The 20,398-nt window shown below is 37.4% G+C and overlaps 4 protein-coding genes across 4 annotated transcripts; 2 read left to right on the top strand and 2 right to left on the bottom strand.

Annotated features, from left to right (window-relative positions):
- Nucleotides 1–4,364: 4,364 nt before the first annotated feature.
- LOC109172511 (nodulation-signaling pathway 2 protein-like) lies at nucleotides 4,365–6,541 on the top strand. Its single transcript, XM_019321666.1, has one exon. The coding sequence runs from the start codon at nucleotides 4,579–4,581 to the stop codon at nucleotides 6,256–6,258; it is 1,680 nt and encodes a 559-aa protein (XP_019177211.1). The 5' UTR covers nucleotides 4,365–4,578; the 3' UTR covers nucleotides 6,259–6,541.
- A 2,402-nt stretch (nucleotides 6,542–8,943) lies between these two features.
- On the top strand, nucleotides 8,944–11,547 carry LOC109172544 (acetylglutamate kinase, chloroplastic-like). The gene is made up of 2 exons (XM_019321712.1): nucleotides 8,944–9,193; nucleotides 10,143–11,547. Exon 2 carries the CDS (start codon nucleotides 10,226–10,228, stop codon nucleotides 11,267–11,269), a length of 1,044 nt encoding a protein of 347 aa, XP_019177257.1. The 5' UTR covers nucleotides 8,944–9,193; nucleotides 10,143–10,225; the 3' UTR covers nucleotides 11,270–11,547.
- A 1,695-nt stretch (nucleotides 11,548–13,242) lies between these two features.
- LOC109172543 (G-type lectin S-receptor-like serine/threonine-protein kinase LECRK2) lies at nucleotides 13,243–15,860 on the bottom strand. The gene has a single exon (XM_019321711.1). It carries the CDS (start codon nucleotides 15,755–15,757, stop codon nucleotides 13,397–13,399), a length of 2,361 nt encoding a protein of 786 aa, XP_019177256.1. The 5' UTR covers nucleotides 15,758–15,860; the 3' UTR covers nucleotides 13,243–13,396.
- A 588-nt stretch (nucleotides 15,861–16,448) lies between these two features.
- Nucleotides 16,449–19,364, bottom strand: LOC109172541 (G-type lectin S-receptor-like serine/threonine-protein kinase LECRK1). Its single transcript, XM_019321709.1, has one exon. It carries the CDS (start codon nucleotides 19,014–19,016, stop codon nucleotides 16,626–16,628), a length of 2,391 nt encoding a protein of 796 aa, XP_019177254.1. The 5' UTR covers nucleotides 19,017–19,364; the 3' UTR covers nucleotides 16,449–16,625.
- Between the last annotated feature and the right edge of the window lie 1,034 nt (nucleotides 19,365–20,398).

The raw sequence follows: 20,398 nt of genomic DNA, 5'->3' as shown, positions 1-20,398 counted from the left end.
AAATAATTATTTATTTATTGGATAAGTACTAAAGGAATTTATTACACACCATATATAACAAAATGCACTTGTAATTTGTGTGATGTACTTTTACAGGGCGTTTGGTTGGAAGGGGGAATTATGTGGGAAAGGAATTGCAATTCCGTGGGAGATGAATTACTGGGAATAAGGTAGGAATTTAAATTTCAGTGTTTGGTTTACAGGAATAGAATTACTGAAAATTTCAATTCCAATGTTTGGTATACATGGGAATGGAAAGGGAATAAGTAGTATAAAGTCCAAAATGCCTATTGTTGTTGTGGTATTAATTTTAAGTTAAAAAAATGAAGGGGTAATTTCGTCTCATCACTAGCTTTTTTTCTTTCTAAAATCCCAGAGGGGACATGAGATTTTAATTCCATGAAAATAGGGTTGCAATTCCTTCCAACCAAACTAAGAAATTTTATGGCTTTTGAAATTAGGTGGGAATTGTGGGAAGGGAATTTAAATTCCCTCCATCCAAACACCCTGTTAAAGGCGTAAATCTTGTGTGTACTTGGTAATGTTCAGACTTAATCCCCAATTGAGGAACCTCAAGAAGCATTTTCGGCACTGCTTAAAGACTGTAAATTTCTTGCAAAGGCCTTTAACAGGATCATTTTCCAAATACGCGAAGAGAGGGCAACAAGTGTGCTGATCATCTTGCCAACGTCGGGCAAATTGGCGAATGGGGTACCACCTTACTGGAGGACCCCCCTGACTCTCTAGTTCACCTGCTCGCAGCTGATGCGGTTGGGGCCAGTTCGATTAGAGCTTGGTAGTTTATTTTGTTGTTCTTTCCCGTCTTAGACGGGTCAAATCCACCAAAAAAAAAACTTAATCCCCAATTTTACCGAGGACATGTTCAATTTTTACACTCTCACTCCCTTTACGTTACTTTTTTTTTTTAAGCCCATTTCGCACCTATAGAGTCATTATTGCTTGAATCATAAATAAAAAGTACATTATTTAAGTACTGAAAGTATATTATCAAATAATATACTTTCAGTATATTAAAAATATACTTTGTATTTAGAAAAAATACATTATTTGATCACGTGCTAAAAATATATTATTTTATATAATGTACACTCTAATAGGAGTGACTTATTAGTATTTTTATTTGAGATGATCAACTATAAATAATTTAAGTTATTTACCTCATTGTGATCTTTTACTATTTAAAATCTCAATATACATTTTCATATAGTGACCACGAATTTTCTTCGTGAATCACAACAATTAAAGGGGGGTTTGAACGGATTTGGATGGATTAAGTCCTAGTGTCCTACCCACTTGCATGGACCGGTAATCCATCACGTTCACTTATAGTCTTTCATTAATGAAAATTAAAATATTCCATTGAATAATAACACTATAAATTCTTTTTAAAAACTATATTATATTATATTATTTGCATATGCGTTTCCTGAATTTAAAGTACAATTGGGAGCTTATTAAATCCAGAAAATGCCGTCATAACTTTTTGATTGATTCCATCCACTTTTAAGACCTGCAAAATCTGAATTAAAATAATATGTATAATTCCTGTCCAATTATCATCGTCCTCGTCACCCCACAACATATGCTCAGTATATCCTGTTAACACATTAAACCAATCCACTTTTAATACTACTTTGTTTGTTGGAATTGTTGCATGCTTTGTCTTAACCTCAATTTTTTAAATTCTGATTCGTTCCTTTTATTTTTTTAAATTTTATAATAATTTTTTAATTCAGTATTTTCTATTTGTGCTCACCTAAAGTGTACAAGTGCAGAGTTTTATACGAATATTCGGTTTTGATCCATTATGTTTTTCCCATTTGAGCAAAAAAATATTTGTAACTAAAGAGGGCATATATTTTTATTTTTGTACAAGTTGATAGAATGTTTATCTTAAAAAATAAAAAATAATATAAGCAACAAAATTCTTCTATGAATGTTTTTAATATACTAATTTTGTGTACTAAATATAAATTGATAGTATAAAAAGTAATATATTTTTAGTACTTAAATAATATACTTTTAAATAATGTACCTTTGATATATTAAAAATATACCTTTTATTCATGGTGACCATGATTTACGGAATAATGATTACTTCTCCTTTAGCAAGTGTTTTACTCAACAAAACTGAACTAACAAATAATGCAAAGTAATTAAGTAACCCAAAATTAAATTATTTGGGTCAATTAAGTCCAAATTAATTATCTTCCAAATGATTCCAGTATAGCACTCCATTAAATTTTTTAATATCTACACCTTTCAATAGATGCATGTGTTAAACGGAGAGGTTAGTTCATATCTCAATCCAAACTCAACCCATTTGCTACCGTACCCAGACTCGCAAACCGGTTGCAAAAACGACGTCGTTTTGACTAAAAACGTGCGTCCTATTTTAACCAAAAAAAAAAAAATCAGGTTCGATTTTCGGTAATAACATTTTTTGTGCATAATTTGAATTATATATCCACAAATTCATAACTATATATCCATAGTGAATGAATAACACAAAACTCAGAATGAATGAACTAAATATCCACAATGAATGAACTAAATATCCATAAATTCATAACTATATATCCACAAATTCATAACTATATATCCACAAATTTATAACTATATATCCACAATAATGTTGTTGAGGATAATCGAAACTAAATTTTTTTTTTTAAATGGAACATGCGTTTTTAGTCAAAACGACATCGCTTTGCAACCGTGTGAACCACAACATAAGTATTGACCCAGACGTAGGCTAGCCTAATCCATACTATGGGTCAGACCATACCATCATTCTAGAGTCGTGACTTTTTTAAAAAAATTATATATGATTTTCTAAAAAAAAAAACATAAATGGTGTAAAGTTTAAAACTTTAAATCGAAGAAATTGAAGAAAAAAGACACACTTAAATACAAATTAAATGGTAAACTTCTAAGTAGCTAATTATAATTTGTAAAATAATTTAGTCATTACTATTTCAATAAAGATTGATTTCTAAGTGTACTAGCTTGTAGTCTTGTACTAATGTTTTAAGTGTACTTGTAGTCTTGTACTAAGTGTACTTGTAGTCTTGTACTAATGTTTCAACTACTTACTTGCAGCTTCTAGCAAATCAAAACTTATAAACTTATTTTTGATTAATTGATCAATTAAATTGTACTTCACTGCATATATAACTAATCACATATTCACCTATAATGAATGATTAATTAGAATTGGCTTTATTTTGCTTTAGTTTTTTTTTTTTTTTTAAATAGCAATTATTACATATAATGGGAGTTTGAAATAGGCTGTTGTTAGGTTGGAGCTGATTAAGAGGTGTGTAATTGACAAGAATCAATACTTCATTCTCATTAGTTTAGCTAGAAACTAGACTTAAAGTATGTGGTATAAAATAATGTTAATTTTTCTTTGGTTGTTAAGCTTGGAGTCTTATGAGACATGGACAATAGTTTGAGAGTAATGAGGAAGAACAAAATTATTAAGATAATAACAAGAATAATGATGGTGTAAGAACATTTTGATTAGGCTTAAAATGCTATTTTTTTCATCAATTATATTAGTATTTTCACTTTTAATCTCCCACTACCAATTTAATTAAATTTAATTTTATCAATATTTTTAATAAACTCAAAAGCTTTGTTTTAGTAGTAACCATAGGGTATATAGTTCGAATCTTACTAAGGACAAAAAAAGGAGGTATAGATTTGACCTTGTTGTCGGTACTAGTATACAAGCATTTGGTGGCTTGCAGGTCAGACATATTCGCAGATCCCTTAAATTACCTTTCCTACTAGTTTCAGTAGTTTGCAGGACATGAATAGTACAAAGTCTTTAAGTTTGGGTTCAAACTTAAAATGTTCAAAATAGTGATATACATAACTATATAAACATTTAATCAAACTTCCCCCATCTATACTTGAAAAAATGTTGGACTGAATTTGGTTGCTTAGAAAAGTTGATATAATTAAATTTAGTAAAAACAAGTTAAAGTACAATTAAAAAATGTTCTATATCTCAACAAATTAAATTTTTAGCTGAGATAGAACACATCTTTCAATTTAATACTAAACTCGACAAAAGATTTTGAATTTGAATCTCAAACTTGTAATGGATACAAATTTAAAACCTATCTCTCAACTAATACACTCTTTTTTTCTTTTCTTTTTTTTTTTTTTCATTTCAAAATTTCCAAAAATATGGAAAAAATTTCTCAAACTTATTATTATGTACAGTGACCAACCAGGACAAAGGGAAGTGCTAACATCAAAGTACAATTGCAAGACAAGCACTCATGTAAATATATACATAAACCAACAAAATAGAGCCAATAAAATTTAATTTCTTTGTACTTAGCTTCAAAGCCCCCCATCGACACGTCATGTTAGGCAAAAGATTCTCCTATTTTTGGCATTACCCAATATTTTATTCTTGTCCCTGTTGAGGTTTTACCAGGCAAAACTATACCAACTTTGCAACTCTCCCCTATATAACTCTGGTCCCCTGCCCTCAAACGTGGGAAAACCCAAATTCAGTACAACAAATACATATAAAATAAAATGGAGTTTGAGAGTTTTGAGGTTATTAGCTTTTCTCCAACCTACATTCATGAGTTTCAAGAACATGGCTCGGAAGTCTGCACAGACAGCTCAGTTAGTTCTTGGGTGGTAGATTATGAACAAAAATATGGGTTATTAGAAGCCTGTATGGGTAGTTCTGGTTTTTGGGTGGCAGATTGTGGACAAGAATATGGGTTGAAAGTCCACACGGGTAGTTCGGTTGGTTCACCGGTGACAGAATGTGGACAAGAATATGAGTTAGAAGTCTGCGCGGATAACTCAGTTGGTTATTGGGCGACAGATCGTTGGAAAGACCAGTCCCACGACTACTCCAACGATGTGGACATTCAAGAATGTCTCCAACTAGAGACAGACATCATGGACCTCGATTTCATCGATGAAGATGCTGTCTTTTCCCAGAACAGCAGGGAGCAAGAAACGGCAGTAACTCCAACGGGAGAGGCCGGCGCCTGTGGCTTCTTAACCCCAGAAAATTGCAGCTCCCATCTCAGAACCATCCAGGAAGAAGGGCTCATGGAGGAAACCAAAACCAGCCTGATTGATCTTCTTCTCATGGGAGCCCAGGCGGTCCAGGCCGGGAACAGAGATCTAGCGTCAATCATAGTCCTCAAGCTCAATAATCTACACCTTTCTGGCGAAGAAGAAGAATCTGGGCATCTTGAAAGACTATCACTTTACTTCACTCAAGGATTGGTCTTCAAAACCATGAATTATGGGGAGCAGAAATGGCAGGAGGGATCAATGTCGGCTTTCCAGATGCTTCAAGAAATCTCCCCCTACATAAAATTCGCGCATTTCACCGCGAACCAGGCCATTCTCGAAGCCACCCAGAACCAGAAAGAGGTTCATATAATCGATTTCGACATCATGGAAGGGATCCAATGGCCGCCATTAATGGCGGAGTTAGCAGACAGGGAAAACGCGTCTCTCAGAATCACCGCCATGGTTGCAGAGACCCAAAGCTGGGCTCATACTCAACAAACAGGGAAGAGGCTACACGAATTCGCAAACTCCATTAATCTTTCCTTCGCATTTGACCAGATTCTTCTAACCAAAGAACAAGATCTTGAGCAAATTCAGAGCCTGGGTAATCACCCAATAGCCAATTTAATGATCCACCAGCTTCACATGCCACACAGAGAGAACCCACTAATCAAGATTTTCCTAAACGGGCTCAGAAACCCGCAGATGATAATCATGGTGGAGGAAGAGCTCTTTAAAATCTCCAGAACCCCATCCATGTCGTTCGTGGAGTTCTTCAGGGAAGCCATCCACCATTACACCTCCCTATCCGATTCTCTGCAGGGAGGGTTCTGCGGGGGGTATAAATTGGCGCAAAGGGTCATAGAAAAAGAGTTCCTAGGGCCCAGAATCATGGACAGTGTAAGCAAATTCCCATCTGGGAAAAGAGAGAGACAAACATGGAGTCAAGGGGTGTACTCCCTGAAAGGATTCAAGCCAGTTCCTATGAGTTCTTGCAATGTCAGCCAGGCTAAGTATCTCGTGAGCCTCTTCAATGGAGGTTTTTGGGTCCAGCATGAACACTGCAGGCTTGCCCTGTGCTGGAAATCTCGGCCGTTGATCACTGCCTCCATTTGGGTTCCCACCACATCATCAATTAGTCACAGTAGTCTTTCAAGGTCAACTTCTTTTGATTGATTTTTCATGTCAGCATTTAGCATTTACCAGTTATCATTACGTCAAAAGTTATAGTTAGTAAATTTGAAGGTCATGTTTCTATAGTATGATGCTGGAGTTGGTTCTTTGAGTTACTGTCCAACATTATGGTATTGGGTATTTGGGTTTAGGTTAGCAGGGGTTATGTGTAAATATGGGGATTTCTTTGTAGGGTTGATGAAATTTTGGGGAGTCTTGAAAGTGATTGTATTTGTAAAATAGCATTTACTATATACATATATTTTTATTTATCTTGGGAATGCAAGTGGGCTATTTATTTTACACTTTACAGCTCTGTCTTTCTTCATTTCTTTTGCCATGGTAATCCTTTCAATGAGAATCCATAATTAATATAGATCTTGAACTGGTTCATGATGTTATTGAAATATTGAGTAAGGTCGGAAAGACTTATGCAAATAATGTCCAAAGTTTAAACTTCAAATTGAGCCCAATTTAATTTGATGAGCTACCACAAAATAATAGTCATGGGAAATGGATTGCATAGGCCTACGAGTGCAACTAAGCCTCAAATGGAGCTGTCTAAATAAATTAAGAATCTCCTATTACCCTATTAGCAAATTATATCATCTTTCTGTTTTTTTTTTGGTTCTTTTGTTTTTGTTTTTGTTTGCACTCATAAGCTTGTTAAATAAATGGATGGTACACATGACTAATTGAGCAAGGTTTACTTCACCTAATACCTATTGATGACCCCGAGGTCCATTTTATTGGGAGTGGTGAAGGAATGAGGTTGACCCAAATCATCTTGTTGGATTAGGAATGCATGATGGCCCAAACAGGTGCTGCCAACAAGGATCAAACTCTTGTTGAGTTAGAAAGGCATGGTGGCCCAAATGGGTGCTGCCAACAAACTAATGATCAAACTCAAGACCTTCTGCTTATCAAACGGGTGCTATAACCAACTGAGTCATGATCAATCTTTGCTAGCAACATGCTTTAATATTTTACTCTAAGCCTATTGCGTGCTACCTCCTTCACCTAGCCTGCTAGTGGGGTGTCACCGGTCTGATGTGACTTACACCGCCACCGCCGGCCACGCCCCGTCGTGAGGATTTCGGCGTGCCACCCCGTCGGCGGGCCGCTGGTGGTTTTCCTCTGACGAACTCATTCTCTCTCTCCTTTTGTGCCTGACCATCATGCCTTCTTAGTTCAATAAGATTTGTGCTAACCTTCTTCCACTCTCAATAAATATGTCCTGAAGTAACATAGCCTCATCACCTATTATGATACTATAAATTATTCATCAATTCAAATATATTAATTACAAATCTTCCATCCCCCAAAGTCTTGAAACTATAAATTCAAGATTTTGTGAATCTTTATTTTCACCAAAATATATTAAGCAAATTTGTTGTCTTCCAACCACGTGCATCTCATTTCTCCTTTTTCTATTCCTTTCACTTCCTCCCGTGCATCTCATTGTCTTCCAACAACGTGCGAAACTCTATATGGTAACATTTTAAACTCATGACCCACAAGCCCTACAGCCCGCCACATGACAATTCCATTAGTCCAAGCAAATTAAAGATAAGGCCAATTTCACTTCACTTTGGAAATGAAGTAGTCTTAAATCTTCAGACCAGCTATCCCACTCAAAAGAGGTGCCTACAATTCAACAAGGGGATTAGTCACTGTGTTTGACAGACGACAGTAGAAATTTTGGATATATCCAAAAAAAAGACCTTTCAAGATAACCAACTTAGTTTGCATCAGTGATTGTACACTCTCAATAGGTTAGAAATTCAAAACTCCCTCTTGCATAGAAAAATCAATATGACTAGCACTTAGCTTGAGTATGGTACGCGCTTAAAAATACTTTCTATAATTATGGTCTATTCAAGACATCTTGTTGTCTAACTTTTTTTTTTTTTTTTTAAAAAAGAACTTTTAAGACAGCTTACCTTTTTTAGAATAAGGTTAAAATATAGGTCATAAATGACATGTTATCACGTAAAAATACTGATAAACACTTATTTGACATGTGGTAGGATATATCCCGATTGACCTTACCGGCCGTTGCCCTGGTGGGCCCGAAATGAGCTCCTCGGTGGCCTCAAACGCTTTGGCCCAGGCGCTTCTTTAAGTCACTCTTCTTTTCCGACCGCGTCTGTTGACCGATCGCCCTCTCGACCGCCCGTAGTGACCGACTGCCATTACATGGCCTTGCAAGCGTGGTTGACTTAGGAGAGGCTACGTGTCGGCTTTGGGTGCTGACAGAGGAGCAAGGGGAGCTTTTGACACGTATAGGCCGCGTGGACAGCATGCCGGTGGCCCGGGCTGGGTTTTCTCCGCCGAAAGTCTTATAAATACCCGAATTGTCAATGTTGAAGGGGACTTTTGGAGAATTGAAAGGCTAGCTTCATAGCTCCCCGGTCGCAGTCGATCGGTCCTCGAGTGTAGCCATTTAGTCTGTAATAGGTCCACGTGTATTAACTATCAACATATTTTATAAGTCCTTTTTAAGCATTTCTAGGTGACAATAACTTGTTAGTACTTCGGTATTAATTTTAGGTAATAATCAGTCATTTGTAAAATATTTAAAATGTTCGAAATATATTTTTTGATTTTAGTTACATAATTATATTTTCATGTCTAATACTCTAATTCAATATCTAACTTGACACTTATTCCAAACTTGTTGGGTAGTGTTTATATATGTACCACTATACCAATGGAATAGGAATTTTAGATCCGCAGAAACCGAACATTTCACGTTGCAGTTATAAATCCAATTATTTTTTTGAACTTAATGAAAATGACGAATAAACATAGTGGATCAACATTCCAAGCTTATTATTGATTCCACGAGGAAATGTAGGTATTGCGAATTTTGTATGTATAGACACGGAGGCTTCTTCATCGAATCAGCGCTTAGTCTTTGATGATCTTCATTCTGGTAATCTTTCTCCTCCATTGTTTTCTTTAGCCAATCCTGCTAAACTCTCTGTTTTTGTTCAAGTCTGCCTTGTTCTGTTCATGGGTTCTCTCGTGCTAGCGGCTACTAGTGCAAGAAATGTTTTGGTGTTTGTGGGAAATTAGTCTTGGTTGATTTGTTTGTTGAATTGGAAATTTATGTGTTTGTGTATGGGAGTGGATTGTGAATTGAGGTTGCTTAATTGTTTGTGCATGACATGTGTTTGATGCAATGCGGATGAAGTATCTCAAGCTTGAATCTTCTTTCCTTCTTTCTTTCTCAAGTGTCAGCTGAATTTTGTTGAGTAGCATCTGAATTGAATAGTTCAGGTACTTAGTGGTAATGATAATTTGATTTAAGTCAAGTTATTGGACTGTGTCAAATTTATGCAAATTTTTCTGTTATGTTGCCATTAATGGCATGTGCATTTCTTACACTGTTTTGTACATTGAGAGTTGAAATTGAAAAAGAAATGATAGAACAAGAAAGTTTTGGATTTGTGGTGGTGGGCTGGAGGGGGGAGGTTTATAAGTTTATTGAACCCTGTAAACACAAAACAAGACTGAATATCAGATTTTTGAACAGCCTTAATATGAGAGAGCCAAAGAGGGTTGCCATAGAATTCCTTGGGCAGTTGTAATATCCAAGTCCTTAACCATCTTCATGACGGATTTCTCAAAACTATGTTGCTCTTGTGATTTTTCAATTGTGCTTGTTGCCTTGTTGATGCTAGTAAACCACAATGTGACTCTTATAGGTTGATGGCTAAATTAGGAAATTTTTACTCAATGACCAAATTCAACAGAGTGGAAATTTAGTATAACCGTTGTAAAGACAAGTGCGTAGAATATTAGTGTATCTAATTAACACACTAAGTTCATTCTTTTGATTTTGCACATCTAATTATAACTTTGAGTGATTGGTTTTGCAGATTGTGTACTTCGTTGCTGCAATTTTTAATTTTTAGCAATCTCCTTTGATTTACTCAAGGGAGAGAGAGTAGAAGTAGAAACAATGCTGGCCGCTAAAACCCTTCCTCTTCCTTCCCCGCGCTTCAAAGACTTAACATATCGGGATTCTAATCTTCACTTCCCAGTATCTCTCCCAACCATAAAAGCCAATGGGAAAATCAACAGCAATCCTTTCCTAAACTCATGCCTCAAAACATCCTTGGAGTCAATTGTAGCACCTGAGCCCTTTTCCACTCCTGCACCAGCCCGAGTCAAAATCCTTTCAGAAGCACTACCTTTCATTCAGGAATTTCGTGGTAAGACAGTCATAGTAAAATATGGAGGAGCAGCAATGAAATCTGAGGCCCTTCAGGCATCTGTTATCGCTGATCTTGTCCTCCTCTCTTGTGTTGGCCTCCGTATTGTCTTTGTCCATGGTGGGGGTCCTGAAATCAACCAGTGGCTTGGGCGGTTGGGGATCAAACCCAACTTTTTGAATGGCCTTCGTGTAACTGATGCTTCTACAATGGAAATTGTCTCAATGGTATTGATCGGTAAAGTCAATAAACACCTTGTATCCTTGATCAACAAGGCAGGGGGAACTGCAGTAGGGCTATCAGGTATTGACGGCCACCTCCTAACTGCACAGCCCTCTCCCAATTCTGCACAGCTTGGCTTCGTTGGCGAGATTGAAAGAGTAGACCCTGCTGTGCTGAGGCCTCTCATTGACAATTATCATATCCCAGTGATTGCATCTGTTGCAGCTGACAAGACTGGGCAATCTTACAATATTAATGCAGACACAGCAGCAGGTGAGCTAGCTGCAACATTGGGAGCAGAAAAGCTGATACTCTTGACAGATGTGGCTGGTATCTTGGAGGACCGAGATGATCCAGGAAGCTTGGTGAAAGAGATCGATATTAAAGGGGTGAAGAAGATGATTGATGATGGGAAGATTTCTGGTGGTATGATCCCGAAAGTGAATTGCTGCTTGAGGTCTCTGGCTAATGGGGTACGGACTGCAAGTATTATTGATGGACGACTTGAGCACTCCTTACTACTCGAGATCCTCACTGATCAAGGAGCTGGAACTATGATTACTGGGTAAAATCACTGTGGGAGAGTTGCACAATAGTTACAATGGAAGTACCCAAGAATTCAGTGAAATTGACTTCTCAAAGCAACTAATCTTTGGTTATCCTTTCACAAGTGAACTGTATTGCTAATTTGCTAGCTTTTTCTTTGATTGGAATTGCATTGCAGGAGCAGTGGTGCATTCTGGGTTTGAATTCATATTGTTGTATTCTTGTATAAATAAGTGGTCATGCCTTGAAGTGTGATCCAGAATTCTTTGAGTAACTAATGATTGCTCTACTAGTTTTTTTTTTTTTTTTTTTTTTTTTTTTGTGGGAGGGGTTGGAATGAGTATAACTGATTGTCTACTTATTTATAGTGATGGTAAGTGGGTTGTGTGGTGTCGACTCTACTAATATGAGTCATGTCATTCTTGCCTACATTAGAATGTGGTTGTGGGGGTTGGAATGAGTATAACTGATTGACTACTTATTTATAGTGATGGCAAGTGGGTCGTGTCGTATTGACTCTACTAATATGAGTCATGTCATGCTTGCATACATTAGAATGTGGACCATGTGGGGGTTGGAATGAGTATAACTGATTGGCTACTTATTTATAGTTATGGCAAGTGGGTCGTGTTGTGTCGACTGTACTAATATAAGTCATGTCATGCTTGCCCACATTAGAATGTGGACCGCGTGGGGGTTAGAATGAGTATAACTGATTGACTACTTATAGTGATGGCAAGTGGGCCGTGTCGTGTTGACTCTACTAATATGAATCATGTCATGCTTGTCCACATTGAAATGTGGACCGTGTCGTCCATCTCACATTTTTATGCTTTTAAATCTATAAATTATATTATAATTTATTCTCTTTACAATTTTAATAATAATTATAAAATTTTAAATTTATTACATTTTTGTATAATTGTTAAACTATATAGATACTTTATGTTAGACAATATGGAGTGACATGTCACTCTGCCATTATTTTCAACAAAAATTTTGTATACATATTTTACTTGTATTGAAAAATTAACTTTGATAATACAAAAATTACTTAAAAAACATAATACCTCATATTAATTGTTAATTTTGAAAAAAAAAAAACATATAAACAAAATGGGAGGGAGTTTAAATTTTAAAATACTAATATCACAGTTTTATATCACATTATTGAAGTCTATATTGAGTGTGAATGCATATGAATGATATTTTTTTTTAAGAAGATAAAATTAAAACAAGGCAGTTCATATTGATTGCAAGTGAAGTATATACGTGGCAACTGGCTGGAATGTGACGATGGCCATGTATGCATATTTCTCTTGGAGATGGGATTAAACGGGAGCTAATGAAGTTGCAGACGAAAATAAGAAGAGGAGCTCAAAGAAGAAGGTATGGAAGAATTTGTGGAAGGCTTGACCCAAATGCCTCTGTTTCCCTCTCTACCGTAGTGGCGAATTGCAGAGAGAAAAGTGAGCGATCGATCGAAGAAAGAGAAGCTCCGCTGCTACTGAAGTTGATGATCTGAATCAAGAGTTCATCCGGCTGCAGAAGGAGAGAAAAGGTAGCATACTAGCATTATTCTGTTTCTAACCGATTCATTTCTGTCTGCGATTTTCTTTAGTTTATATTTCATTTCAATGCTGAAAATTCTATATCCTCCTCTCTCAATTGCTGGTGCGGTGGCGGCTTTCGTTTTACGGTGATTAGGGGTGGTTGCCATTAGGTATTCAAGTTTAATGGAGATTTGTTATTGGAGGAGGTTGGGGGGATTGGGTGAATAGTTCAGTTCACTCTCTTTCAGTTCAAATCTCGCCGTCGTTCCGTATGAAATTGAATATATTTGATTGGTTAATCTTCTTCCTTCAGGAGACTGGATAACCATGAATTACTCCTAGAAACAATGCCTTTCATTATAATAACTCAGTAAATAATTAACCACTATTTAATATTTAAATTGCTAATGTAGCCAACTGATCAAACATCTAATATGAAATAGTTAAAAATAGATAGTTACAATGTACATTAATCTCACACACATAGACTCCATATCTTATTGGCATTACAAAGTAATGTCCTTAAACCTAACATACAGCTTCATGCTACAAGGAAAGTTCTTGACAGAAGGACAAGATGGCAACAATTCTTTGTATTTAGGAGTTGCAAGCTGAGGGACATGGAGGAATTGGGACTTCTTTCAGCCCCTCCAACATCTGTAAGACCTGCTTCATGGAAGGGCGAAGAGGGGGCTCATCTTGGATGCACCAGATGGCTACTGCAACCATTCTTTGCAAGGCGTCCCTGTCTACTTCTTCACCCTTAACGAGTGTATCCAACTCCATATTGACGAGGCATTTGTAAGCCCATACACACAGCTGAATCTCTTCTATTTTTGATACATAAACTTCTATGTTTCTTCTACAGCATATGATTTCTAGCAGGACAATTCCATAGCTGTAGACATCAACTTTTACAGAAATAGGGGCATTCGTTTGCCATTCTGGAGCTAAATATCCTCTAGTCCCTCTCACACCAGTGAAGGTTCTTGTTTGGTCTGGCATCAGAAGTTTTGCCAGCCCAAAATCAGAGATCTTAGCTGTCCCGGAATCGTCTAGCAATATGTTCTGTGGCTTTATATCGCAGTGAATAATGGGAGCTTCACATTCTTCGTGGAGATAGTGAATCCCTCTGGCCACATTCAGTGCAATTCTCAATCTTTCAGTCCAATCAGGGTGTTGTTTTGCTTTGAAAAGAAGATTTGCCAGGCAACCATTGCTCATGTATTCATATACCAGAAGCCTTTTAGATCCTTCAGCACAGTATCCAATCAGACGCACCAGATTCTTGTGACGAGTTCTGCCAATGGCCCTCATTTCAGCCCGGAATTCCCTCTCTCCTTCTTCTACCACCTTTTCCAGTCTCTTCACTGCCACAAGTGTTTTACCCTTATCAAAGCTTCCTCTGTACACTGCTCCAAAAGAACCCTTTCCCAACTCCTCCTTGAAGCCATTTGTTGCCCTTTTTAGCTCTCTGTAAGTACATGTCCGAAGGATGAATTCTTTGGTTAAGCCTTTATTTCCTGTCTGCAATTGCTTTCTGTACTGCAAAATGCGAAACTTGAAGATGAAAAAGCTTGAAAATGCAATAGCAGCACCATAATATGCAACAGAACCCAGACTAATAACCAGGATTAGCAACCAAGGTAGTTTCGCATGATCCTTCTCAATGCTTCTTGTTATTGCATTACTCACTTTGAAGAAAGCAGTGTCTGAACCTTCTGTGTCACTTTTGACATACCTCAGTGGCAGCTTATGCTTTGTACAACGGCTGGATCCATCATAGAGAGCTGCATCACAATCACAGTCTTGTGAACAAGACTTGCTGCAATCTTCTTTTCCAAGAATTGATGTCACAAAGTAGGGAGGATCCTGCCAAGTCAAATTCGTAGCAGCAGTTATTCTGAAAACACTGGCATCTTCTTTCCCAGCAATGCACTTCCCACGGGTAAAATCCCTTTCACAACCACCAAAGCTTTGGTCTTTATCTATGTAAGTTGTTCCAGGTAGACAAATGCAATAGGGTGCATTATCCTTCATACCGCAGTAGCTGTTCAGGCCACAAAACCCCTTTATATCACACACATTATCTATTGCTTGCCACTCTATTTTCATGTTGAAATTCCCATCAGAACTAAAGCTGTGAGAATATAGTCGAAAGTTCCCGTCATAATCAATTGTTGCTCGGTATATAGTATCATTGTTTGGCACAGAGGATTTATGTAATTCTCTAGTTAGTGAAGCACCAGAGTCATGAACCACTAGCATGCTGCCATCAGTATTAAGAACGAGATGCATTTTACCGTTGCAGCAAGTTTGAGAAGCCCAGTATGCGTCTACTGCTTGGCCTAGGTTCATAGGATATGCCACAAGATTCCCATCAATCTGCATCTCAAGGCGAAAACGGCCAGAAGAGTGATTAGTGGAAGAGATACCAGGAACCAGTTCCCCCCCAATAGAGAGATTCTGCCCACCCAAAATTGTATCAGTTGGTACTCTGAAACTCTCCCAGATGATGTCAGAATCTTGATTGTAAACCACAAAGTTTCCTGAGTCAAGCATGGAGGCAGAATAAGCAGATTCTGGATCGATGATTTTCTCCTTTGTTTGCCCTGTTTTTAACAGAATTTTACCATCAACAAATTCCAGAGTGGCATCAGAAGATATTCCTGGATCGTCTCTATGGGCACACCACACAACAGTGTTGTTGTTGGGACCGTTCACCAGCCAAATTCCTACCTTGAAACCCATTCCCTCTGGGAAAAATCCGAATGCAAATCTACGAGAAGGAGAGTACCATGCAGTGGGTTCAGAAGTGGGATGAAGATAAGTGCCTAATGGTATTGAAATAGGTTGTTTTGGCTGAGCTATGGCAGTTTCACGCAGTAGAAATATAAGCACAAGAATTGCTGCTAGAGTGGCCATGATATCAAGAGAGGGGATGATTCTGTGAAACATGATAGAAGCTGAAAGTCTCAACTATATAATAAATTAGAGGGAGACCAGGATTAAACGGTTGAACTGTTCTTAGTCTTTTTGTCAAGAAAAATCTATCAAGAAAGGTGAGATGAGAAATCAAGACAATTGTTTAATATCTCAGGGAATCGGAAGACCCCAACAGAAGAAAATTTATTGTATGTGTGGAAACAATTCTCCCAAGTCATCCCTAGGAGGAGGCTTCCATTTAGGTGAGGGAGAAAATGACATTAATACAAAATGAAAACGCTATGCAGGTCATCATTATTGACTTACTCTGCAGGCTGGAATTTTCTTGCTTATATTAGCTATACAACAATGACTTTAATGACATGACAACATATGCATAATGATAATCAATCTGTTTTCTGATTTGCCTATTTTATAACATTATTATGACTAATTCTCCAGAGTCATTGCATCTAACCAGTATGTAACTGATGTAAATGCTACAGAGTATTAAATAGGAAAGCAATCATGCATACGCATCTTTTTTTAAGTCACTGAGTAGGACATTAATGGTATCTCCTCGAGTTTGAGTAGAAATGCTCACAAGACTAGCTTTAGAGGAGATGAGTTTGAAGTTATGACATTGAAGGCGTAAGATTTTATTTAGATTCTTGTCTATGGTTGAGCCAGCTTGCCTTGATGAGAGCTATGGAAACCAAGAAAAATTGGAACACCTAATACTACATTGCATTACATGAAAAAATGTATGCGGTTTAGATTTTTTACACTGATAACAGAAATATGCATTGTTTATTACATACAGGATATATCTCAGTACAACAGTCGACTATGATACCATTGATACATATGCTGCAATGTAGAAATCCTCAAACCATGGGAACTAAGGAGTACTTGCAGGAAGACAAAGTGGGATGTCCATTGTCCCATCTAACATCAAAACAACGCCCTTCATTGAAGGGCGCAGGGCAGGGTTATCTTGAATGCATAGCAGTCCAACTTTCACCATTCTTTCCAAGGACATCATATCTATTTCTTCCTCCCCAACCAGCTGTTGCAGATTGTTCTCCACGAAGCATTTGGAAACCCAAGTAGAAAGCAACATTTCATCTGCAGTTGTGACGTTGACCTCAAGGTAACTTCTGCAGCATATAATCTCCAAAAGCATAATGCCATAGCTGTAAACATCTACCTTTTCTGTAATCAAAGCATTGCTCTGTAATTCTGGTGCCAAATACCCATTTGTCCAATTAATCACAGTTGGGCTTCCAGTTTCAGATTGTGTTAAAAGCTTTGCTAAACCAAATTCGGAGATTTTTGCTGTCCAAGAATCATCCACTAGAATATTTTGGGGCCGTATGTTGCAGTGAATTATGCAAGTCTCACATTCTTCATGCAGATAACAAATTCCTCGGGCTATATCCCGTGCAAGTTTCACTCTTTGCTTCCAGAAAGGCCTCATTGTAGTGTTGAAGATGATATCTGCTAGTGTTCCATTGCTCATGAATTCATATACCAGAAGCTTTCTGCTTCCCTCTAAGCAAAACCCAAGCAACATAACTAAATTCCGGTGGTAAGTTTGCCCAATTGCTGTTATTTCTGCTCTGAATTCATTTTCTCCTTCATCTCCACCTTTTTCTAGTCTTTTCACAGCCACTGTTTTATCCCCTTCAGATATTTTTCCTTTGTACACCTTCCCAAAGTTACTATGTCTAAGTTCTTCCTTGAAACCATCAGTGGCTCTATCAAGCTCACTATAAGAAAATGATCGGAGAGTGAACTCTTCATTAAGGCCTAAATTTGCCTTTTCTGACAGCTTTTGATACTGAATGGCTCTATTTCTGTAGAAAATGAAACTGAAGATTGCAATGAGTGAGAACAGGAATGCTAGGAAACCAAGAACCACTGATAGAATCAAGATTACTCTTTTTCGGGTTCCATCCTTGTCCCCAGTTTCCCCTGAAATGGTAACCAACTGGGAAGCATTGTGGAGCTGCTTGATTATGGCCATGACAGGCTTATTGTTCTCATTTAATGTTGAATAAATGAGTGGAAGCTTAAATTTGCTGCAGGTGCCATCTACATACTGTGCTGCCCAACATGTACAATCTTCCTGGCAAGATTTCTGACAATCTCCTTCAACCATTGAAAGGTAAGAGAATGGATATCCCCCAAGTGTCAAGTTCTTGATCAGAGTAATATTGTAGGACAGATTAGGGTCTTCTTTCCTACAGAGTTCTTCATAGATGAATCCTCTGTAACACCCCTGGTATTTCACTTTTGGATTGAAATACTGGAAGCCTGGAAAGCAGGAACAGTCACCTTCGCCACCATTGATAGCTGTGCAGTAGCTATTAACACCACAAAAGCCTTTCACTTGGCATTGATTTTGTTTTGCAGACCACTCAATCACGGTTGAATTATCAGTCCCACCAAATCTGTGAGAATACAGCCTGAGAATCCCATCAGGGTCAAGAGTAGCACGGTAAATTACTGTCCTGTTGCGTGCGTCTTCATTGGAACTGTTTGCTATACTCTTCACCTCAAAATGCTTATCATTTGAAACATTCATAAACAGTTGGCCACTCAGGTCAATGCTTACAAATGCCCCATTTACCTTACCAAATTCACCCCTGGTTTGTATGGGATTTGCCCAGTAAGAATCTTCAGGCCTGGATAGGCTATTGAGAGGATATGCAACGAGGTTTCCATCACCTTGCATACCGAGATAAAACCTTCCACTTGAGGTATCAGATGTTGAAACACTAGAGACGAGTCTATTGTTTAATACCAGATGCTGACCAACTAATATGGTGTCTGTGGGTAAATCAAAACTTTGCCAGATGACACCGGTTTTGTCATAGATGACAAAGTTACCAGAATCAAGCATGGCGGCTGCTGGAGTTGCTGCAGTCTCCGGGGGATCTACAATCTCTTTCCTGCTCCCCTTGGTCCAAAGAATTAGCTTGCCCGTTGCAAACTCCAGATAGGAGTCTGAAGGGACCGGAGGGGCATCCCTATCAGCCGTCCAAACAACAGTTCTTTGAGCCATCATCGTACCTTGCAGCCATATCCCAACTTGAAAACCATCCCCTTGCTGGTAGAAACCGAATGCAAATAGGCCTGAAGGCGATGACCATGAAGTGGGATGCCGGTCAGGGTAAAGCATGGAACCAGAGGTTATATTGGTGGCTGGCTGCATTTGAGCTGCAACTCCAGTAGTTACACCAAATATAACTGGAATTAACAGAAACTTGAAAAGTAAGTTAGCCATGATCTGAGGGAGTATGCAGTTGGGAAGGAGAAGTAATTTGCAGTTTACTATCACAGGAACTGGAAGACATCAGCAGAAGAAAATTAATTTAAGTTTACTTGTGGAAACAATTCTCCCTGGAGGGATCCATGGAGGCCGGTGAGGGAGAAAACGACATTAATACAAATGAAAATATTACAGGTGTGATGTTTGATCTGAAAAAGGGTATTATTACTACAAAGTGAAAATGATATATGGATCAAATGAGAACAATGAAAAATAGACTACGGACAACATAAGTTATTTACTAACTGTGTGTGTATTAGGTATACAACAATGACTTGATCACATGACAACATATGCATAATGGTAATGGAACTATTTTCTTATTTGCCTATTTTATAGTATTGTTATGCACCAAGAGTCGTTGCATGTCCCCATCCCCAAGCGCATGAGAAGATTGTGGGTATATTATGAATTTTTGACAAGACACGTATATAGTGTCATGCTTTAATTCAAGTGTGTTGCGCTCCTGAAGAGTCATAAGATTATTATACAACATATTCATTCCATTGATACTTGAACATGTGTTCACAAAATTCATTTCTACATTTTGAAAATATATTTTTTATGTGAGGGATTTGAAAATTGTCATCTTCAGGGGAGTATCATTTTATTTTAATAAGATGAACCAATCATGAATATAATGCCTAAGGTTTATGTTGGGGTTATGGTTGTACTATTTTTTCTTTAGCTAAGTTTTTTTCCCAATGAGTTTTTTAGTCTAAGGTTTTAATAAGGCAGCCGATGCAACACATAATTTGACATATATCATGTACTCGTTTTCTCTCTAAGTTTTTCTCACATGATTTTTTATTTTTCTAGTGAGGTTTTTAATGAGATATAAATATGATAAGATAATAGTCCATGAGGGAGTGTTATGAATATTTTATTAATGTGTAACCATTATATCAGTTATTGTACTTTGGACAAATGAAGGGTCAAGTGTCCTATTTCATTTGGAAATTTAACCAAAGATATCAATAAGAAGTTCCTACCTTCTCTCTCATTTTCTCTCCATTTTCTTGCAATTTTTGTTTTTGTTGTTCTCTCTATTTTCTCTAGTTTCATAACACACTATAATATCTAAAAATTCAACTCCAAAACTCTGGTTGTTCTCTCTATTTTCTCTAGTTTCATTACACACTATAATTACACACTATAATATCTAAAATTTCAACTCAAAAACTACTTTCAATTTTTTCAATGAACTTTTTCAAAAAAATTATTTTTATATATAATAAGCTATTAGGCAATCAATTAATGTTATCAAAACTAACTAAGAGCTAACAACTATTCACCGCACCCCCCCTATGTCTGTTGGAGATGGGATTAAACGGGAG

Source organism: Ipomoea nil, unplaced genomic scaffold, assembly GCF_001879475.1.
Source record: "Ipomoea nil cultivar Tokyo-kokei standard unplaced genomic scaffold, Asagao_1.1 scaffold0418, whole genome shotgun sequence".
Taxonomy (NCBI): Eukaryota; Viridiplantae; Streptophyta; class Magnoliopsida; order Solanales; family Convolvulaceae; genus Ipomoea; species Ipomoea nil.
Note: the sequence above shows the minus strand (reverse complement) of the source record. Positions and strands in the feature narration are given on the sequence as shown.

Coding starts and splice junctions, on each gene's coding strand:
- LOC109172511 (XM_019321666.1), top strand. CDS start 4,579: ATGGAGTTTGAGAGTTTTGAGGTTATTAGCTTTTCTCCAACCTACATT.
- LOC109172544 (XM_019321712.1), top strand. CDS start 10,226: ATGCTGGCCGCTAAAACCCTTCCTCTTCCTTCCCCGCGCTTCAAAGAC.
- LOC109172543 (XM_019321711.1), bottom strand. CDS start 15,757: ATGTTTCACAGAATCATCCCCTCTCTTGATATCATGGCCACTCTAGCA.
- LOC109172541 (XM_019321709.1), bottom strand. CDS start 19,016: ATGGCTAACTTACTTTTCAAGTTTCTGTTAATTCCAGTTATATTTGGT.